Genomic DNA, 7,149 nt, shown 5'->3' with positions numbered 1-7,149 from the left:
TGGGGTTGCTGCACGCCGGACCCGGCGGCGAGGGCAGGAAGGGCTGGCGGCGGCGGGGCCCGGCGGCCCGCGAGCGCGGCGAGGCAGCGGCCGCGGCGGCGCCGGCCGAGAGCTTCCCGCTGGACTTCACCGCCGTGGAGGGCAACATGGACAGCTTCATGGCGCAGGTCAAGAGCCTGGCGCAGTCGCTGTACCCCTGCTCGGCCCAGGCGCTGCCGCACGACCTGCGCCTGCACCTCCTGCACAACGCCTCGGTCACCTGCAACGACGGCAGCCCGGCCGGGTGAGTCCCCGCGCCGCGCCGCCCCCGCCGCCGTCCCGCGGTGCCCCGCAGCCCCCGACCCGGAGAGCGCTCCCCGCCGCCCGGCCCCGGCGCGGCCCCGAGGGCTGTGGCGCCACCTCGCGGCCGCTCTCGGCCCGGCAGCGACAGGTGCAGCGCCTCCCGGGCGGCCGCGCCCGCAGCGTCTTGGCGCGCCCCGCGCCGCGGCTCCGCTCCCGCCGCCTCTCCTCGGTGCTGAGCAAATATTTTGCGTAGCGCCGACGCTCCGGCGGGGCGGGCATCAAAGCGCTGCGGTCGGGCGCAGCTCCCGCTAAGGCCGCGCTGCCTCCTGTTTGTTTGTCCGCAGCTACTACCTCAAAGAGTCGAAGGGCAGTCGGCGGTGGCTGCTGTTCCTGGAAGGTGAGCCTCCGGCGCCGCCTCGCCCGGGCGCGGCTCGGGGCGGCCCCGCGCTGGCCGCCTGCCCTCGGCTCCGGGCAGCCCGCGCCTGCGCGCGGGGGCGGCGCGGCGTGACCCGCGGTGCCCCGCAGGGGGCTGGTACTGCTTCAACAGGGAGAACTGCGACACGCGCTACGACACCATGCGGAGGCTGATGAGCTCCAAGGAGTGGCCGGCGACCAGAGTGGGTGAGCGTCGCCCGGCGCCGGGGCTGCTCCTTCCCGCGGGAGGCACCGCCTGGAGGCGCGGGCGGGCACGTGGGCGAGCTGCGTTACGGCTGTGGGCAGCGCTGCTCACGGATCTCCGGTTCACGTCCCCCTCTTTATTGTAAATGCATCCCAGAGCCGCCGGGATCTTCTAAAGCTTGGTTTGGTCATTTGTTGTGAAGCGCGTTTGTGCTTCTCTCAATCCACCCCTTCCCCGCTCGGTCGCAGCGCCCGTCATAGTGCCGTGTGTATCAGTGCACGTAAAAGCACCTTTGGCTTTTTTGATGTCACACATAAGCTGAACTGATACCCAAAGCTGCGGGGCTTTGGGGCTGGCAGAGCATTGCCAGCCTCTTTTCATTCTTGCTGCACTCAGTCCATCCTCATCGCATCCCTCGACTGCTCCCATTTGCAGGTGCATGTGCTGTCGCTCACCTGAGGGCATTGGGTGTCTGGGGAAGTGCTTACTCTCTGCCACGGGGCCTTTCTGTGCTGCAGGAGCTGTATGGATGGAGCTCTCTAGGCAGGCTCCAGCCCTAACACAAACCACGTCCTGTAGCTCACAGTGTCACTGAATGTTCCCTCTTTGTGTCCATCTGCAGGAACGGGGATCCTGTCGTCACAGCCAGAGGAGAACCCCCACTGGTGGAACGCCAACATGGTGTAAGGAGAGCGCGCTCGGGGAGATGGGTTCTGCTGTCACAGCAACTCCTGCTTTGGGGTAGCAAGAATGCTGCAGGGACAGGTTGAGGCTAACAGGCACATGAGGAAATTGCCCATTTCCTCATTAGATGCCATACACATCTAACTGAAGTTGTGCCTGCCTGGACTGGAAAACTCCAAGTCTGCTCTGCAAGGAGCTGTGGGATGATGGAGGAGGACTTGGGGTAGCTGAGAGCCTTCTCAAATAGATGAAGTGGCAAATCCTGTGGCTGGCTGGTGGCGTGTTGTATGTCTGCCAGCTCGAGGGGAACATGGAATCACTTCTTTAGTTCAAAGAGGAGAAATGAGAAAGTTCCATTTATACATGTCAGTGTAGGAGGGAAAAGCAGAGGGATGTGAACGTGCGTCCTGCAAGCTGTAGACAAATTGGGGCGGTAAAACCATTCCAGACTCAGCGTTGCACGGCTGAATGTCTTCTCAGTGTAGGTGTGACAGAACTGAAGCACAGTTTCACAGTGCAGGCACCACTGTGTCAGTGGGAGCTGAGGGCAACTTCACAGCCCTCTGCCCTGCCCAGCTGGCATAGCGCTTCAGTTAGATCAACAGAAGGCACGTTCTTTGTTGATTTATCTCAGTAAAGCCACCAGTGTTAGGAGGAAATGGGCCTAAGTGTCCCATGGGTGTGCAGGAAGGTGTGGCTGGGGGCTGTGTGGATGAGAAGCTGTTCCCTTCTCCCCTCCCCAGGGTTCAATTTTCTTCAGCCGTGTGACCCCATCCTCACCCCGCAGGAACGCAGCACTCACACAACTCTTTTTCAGATTCATCCCGTATTGCTCAAGTGATGTTTGGAGCGGTGCCTCTTCCAAGTCTGAGAAAAGTGAGTGTTGCTGACAGGCTGTTGCTGCCGCAGACGTTGCACTTTGAAGGCTATGGCCAGATTTCTGTGAAATGCACGAATGGGGAACAGGCTTTTCTCACTGAAGGGCAGGAAAGAATATCGAGCTACTTCCAGATAAAACATCCTGATCTCTTTAGCGCAGTCTGTTTTGACATAGTTCAGAGCCACTGCTTGCGGAGATGTTACTGATGCAGTAGGCAAGGATTAGAGGAACTGAATTCCTTTTGGATGACTCCCCGGCTTCCAGCACACAGCAAATTAAACGGTGCAGCTGAGGAACCATGGTTTGTTGCATGTGACTTTGGCTTTGCTGATGTGAGAGGCAAGTGAACTTAACTTCAAACTTGTCTCAGGGAGATATCTGTCCTTGGAAAGGAGCTGTTGTGTGTCACACTAAGAGCTATCTGCAGAATTCTTTGCAAATAGAATCACTGCTTTGCATACGTGCCCGCTTTGCTGTCCTTTTGATGATGCCAGAACTCAGCATCTGCCTGGAGGAGTCCTCCAGATCGAGCTCAATTTCGCACGAGTGATCTGTTTCACCTTGTGTGGCTCTCAGTGCTCACTGAGTTAAGATATTACAAGAAGTAATACCTACAGAAGCAGTCTGCTTTGCTCTCGTTTTCCTTCTCTTAGCTCACCAATTCCTGAGCGCTGTGTAGGAAGGCCTTCTGGTGTTACCTTGTGTTCTGTTCACTGCTTATTCACTTCTTTCAGAAAAGTTTAACACTGGGGGAACATGCGGGTGGAGGGAACAGGCCAGTGTTCAGATCTGTGATCCTTCTGTAACGTTCTTTTGCATTTGTGGAGAAGTGAAGGTCTTACCCTGGGCAGGAAACAGCTCTGCTGACACTGAGGTCTCTGTTTCAGACGAATACGCCTTCATGGGAGCGCTGATCATCCAGGAGGTCATCAAGGAGCTCGTGGGAAAAGGTCTTAGCACTGCGAAAGTGCTGCTGCTGGCAGGGAGCAGGTATGTGTCTGCAGGGCTTCCACAGCAGAAGGCTCTTTGGGAAGAGTTCTCAGCAGCAAGCCCTACTCCTGTTCTCCACGGGGTTGTCCAGTGGAGAAATGAAGTTGTTTAGAGCGTGGCTGCTGTGAGATGTCTGCTAGCAGCCGTGCCGTAGCTGCGCCTGCATCGTCACTGCAGCACTAAAATTGCTGTTGCAGTGCTGGAGGAACAGGAGTGCTGCTGAACGTGGATCGTGTGGCAGAGCAGCTGGAGGAGATGGGGTACCAAGGGATCCAGGTGCGTGGCTTAGCAGACTCTGGATGGTTCCTGGATAACAAGCAGTACCGCAGAACTGACTGCATCGACACCATCACGTGTGCTCCAACAGAAGCCATCAGAAGAGGAATAAGGTACAGTCATGTGCTCTGAAGTGTGCTTTTTTGTTCTCCCTCTTGGTCTTCCTGCGTTCTGACACCTGAAGAGTATTTATTCTATACCATCAGTGGTCTCTTCAGGGATATTATATTTAAAATGCAGACACGTGAAAGAAAATGTGCAGTTAGCTGCTCTAAAATGCATTGACTGTACAGTGTAGCCAAGAAAGAGCTTTGCTTCTAGTAAGTTGGCACTTTAACCAGAACAGAAATAGACCAGCGTATGGAAAGATCACTGTTAAGATGTTACTATGACATTCATTCTGCTGTTGCTTTGTCTTCCAGGTATTGGAATGGTATTGTTCCTGAACGCTGTAAGCTGCAGTTTAAAGAGGGAGAAGAATGGAATTGTTTTTTTGGATATAAGATTTACCCCACTCTTCGATGTAAGTATTGGAGGAGAGAGAGAAAATGGATCCTGGGTTTTTCCCTGCAGATAACCTACAGCAATCTTTGCCTTTTTTTTTCTTCTTCTTCTTTTTGTCTTCCCAGGTCCGGTCTTTGTTGTCCAGTGGCTGTTTGATGAGGCCCAGCTTACTGTGGACAATGTACACCTCACTGGCCAGCCTGTTCAGGAGGGGCAGTGGCTCTACATCCAGAATCTGGGTAGGGAGCTGAGAAACACCTTGAAGGATGTGACGTAAGTCTTTGAGTGAGAAAAAGCGACGTGTGTACTTCCAAGAAAAGCCCTTTATCCAGTATTCTGGTAGCATTTATCTGATCTCTGCAGACACTGGTGTCATACATTGATAACTATACTTAGTCTATGCTAAGAATCTTGACGTTTTCATTTCTGAATAAGCACACAGTAATTTCCAGGCTCACAGATACTGTCCTTTATCATCGATAAGAACATGTTGGTGCTGGTTGGTTTTGTTTTTTACCAACCTCCACAGTGAGGTCTGAGACCCCTTGCCATTGCACACCCATCCACCCCACGGGGTTGTTTTGGAAAGTGTTGATCATAAAACGCTGAGATGGTTCTTCTTCCATTGTCTCATCAACTATTAATGTACTTTAGTTGCTGTATGCAACTTGCAGCAGATGCAGGATGGAACCCCTTTTCTTCTGGGTACTTTAGAGTCCAGCCAGGTTTTATGTCATGATAGTCGTTGCTGTTCCAAACAATTTTGTCAGGGCAGCAAAAATTCCACCCTCTGCCTCGCTGCAAAGATTCTATTCAACAGGAGTTAACTGTCCTCCCAAGACCTAACCTGTGTTTCTGTTTTCTCCTGTAGTGCTAGCTTTGCTCCTGCCTGTTTGTCTCATGAGATCATTACACGCAAGTGAGTGGTTTTACAGCTTCTGTAAAAGGTCAACATGAGAACACCAGGGGAAATAACGGTTCTGATAGCCTGATCTCTCTGACACAACCTGTACGGTTTGTCTTTTCAGCCATTGGACGGACATCCAGGTGAAGGGGACATCATTACCCCGCGCCCTGCACTGCTGGGATCGGAGCCTACATGAGAGCAACAAAAATGGGAAGGCCCCTCTGAAAGGTTGCCCAATTCATCTGATTGACAGCTGTCCATGGCCCCACTGCAACCCCTCGTGCCCCACTATCAGGGACCAGTTCACAGGGCAGGAGATGAACGTGATCCAGTTCCTCATGCACATGGGTTTTGACGTGCAGAAGATGGCACAGCAACAGGGCCTGGAGCCCAGTAAACTCCTGGGGATGCTCAGCAGTGGTAACTAGGAGGGGATCTTCCCAGGGGCAGAGAGATTAGATCAGGAGGAGACTCGGAGCCCTTCTCCCACACTCTCTAATCTTCCTTACGCTCATGCAGGCTGGTGCACGCTCACCCCCATGCAGGCTGAAACCTGCACACCCCCATTTGCTCCCACACTCTTGCACACTTTGGATGTGTTAAGAAAGAAAAAAAAAAGCAATTTCTTGCTCACACTGTTTGACTGGAACGTGTTACCTCCAAGCTCCAGGGCTCGGTCTTGGCCATTCACATCCTCTTCTGTGTTACACAAGGCAATCTGACACAGCGAGTAGAGAAGTCATAAATATAGCACGATGAGAACCTTCCCCAGATCTAGGACTTTCTCCCTTGCCATGAATTTGACATCATAGACTCGTACAAGTGGTGAGAAAAGCAAGCACTGGATTTCTTTTGTCCAACTAGAAGTGAAGAAATGATTACATGACTTCCTGGAGGCCAGCATCTCATCATGTATCGCAGTGCACAAACCAAGGACACGTGCTAGGGATGGACACTCTTGTAATCAACTTACTTTTGTCTTATTTTATAAAATGACTTTTTTATTACTTTTTTAAAAACTAAGCAAGAAATATAAATGATATTGTTTTGTAACATATTTTTTTTAAAATAACGAAGAAACCTCTTGCTACTTTGGCAATGTGGACATATTTATTTTAATATGTAAAATGCTATTTATAAGAGCTGACCAGAGAACCATTCATATGTCTTTGTAAAGTTGTATATGCTGCTCATTTGGATGGGATTTCCTTACGATCACTGTGCCTGGCGGTGGGCTGAGAGTGGTGTTGTCATTTTATAATAAGACTCTGGTGTTCCCCTCGCAGTTTGCTTTGTTGTTCCCTCTAAAGAAGATTGTAGTGTATGAAGATGGAGATTTTCACCCAGCAGCTGCTGTTTGCATCCTTACACGGCATTTTCAGCTTGAGGATTGTGATATCTCAGCTGTTCCAGGGCATTGCATTTTAAGATATGTTTTTATAGCAGTTAAGAAAGGTTTGGTTCAAGCGGGCCTGTCTCGAAAGGCAAAGTGTTTCCAACATAAAAGCACAAGACAAGAAACAACGTATTTCCATTTGTGAGCACACCTTCCTCTTCGAAATGGGGTGAGAGCAGGGGAGGGATCAGAAGCATGGCTGAAGCTGGAGGCAGCACCAGGCCGTTCCTCAGAGCAGGAAGCTCGTGCAAAAGCTTCCCTCAGTGCTGGGTCAGCGCAGACAAAGCTGTGCGCAGAGCACAACTGCCATCCTTCCTGCAGAGGTCCTTAACACCTCCTTTGCTTTCACTTGCACTGTGGTAATGGTTGCACAATGCATAAGCAACAGAACTTTAGGGCCTAACGTTAGAAAAATTCCACGCTCTTTCAAGAGAGCTTCCCAGGTTAAAGGCGGTGCTGCCTGCGAGCTCCCAGCCGTTCCCTTACTCTGTGCACTGCAGCAAATGCGCAGGCAGCACCGTGCTGGGGAGCAGTGCTGCTGTGTGAGATGGGGCCTGATGCACAGCTCAGCTGAAGTGCTAAGGAGAAAATGAACGGTGCTCCCAGCAGAA

The 7,149-nt window shown here is 52.1% G+C and overlaps 1 protein-coding gene across 1 annotated transcript; it reads left to right on the top strand.

Annotated features, from left to right (window-relative positions):
- Positions 1–5: 5 nt before the first annotated feature.
- Positions 6–6,666, top strand: NOTUM (notum, palmitoleoyl-protein carboxylesterase; the record flags this gene model as incomplete). The annotated part of the gene is made up of 11 exons (XM_042892691.1): positions 6–283; positions 627–679; positions 808–903; positions 1,524–1,584; positions 2,403–2,461; positions 3,353–3,455; positions 3,653–3,844; positions 4,154–4,254; positions 4,361–4,508; positions 5,107–5,154; positions 5,264–6,666. Coding segments are annotated over 11 exons (1,446 nt in total), but the record flags the coding sequence as incomplete, so codon positions are not given.
- Positions 6,667–7,149: the final 483 nt, after the last annotated feature.

Source organism: Lagopus leucura, unplaced genomic scaffold (genome assembly GCF_019238085.1).
Source record: "Lagopus leucura isolate 7727_CA_CO unplaced genomic scaffold, USGS_WTPT01 111-14_obj-0_obj, whole genome shotgun sequence".
NCBI lineage: Eukaryota > Metazoa > Chordata > Aves > Galliformes > Phasianidae > Lagopus > Lagopus leucura.
This window is presented reverse-complemented; position numbering and strand designations above follow the sequence as displayed.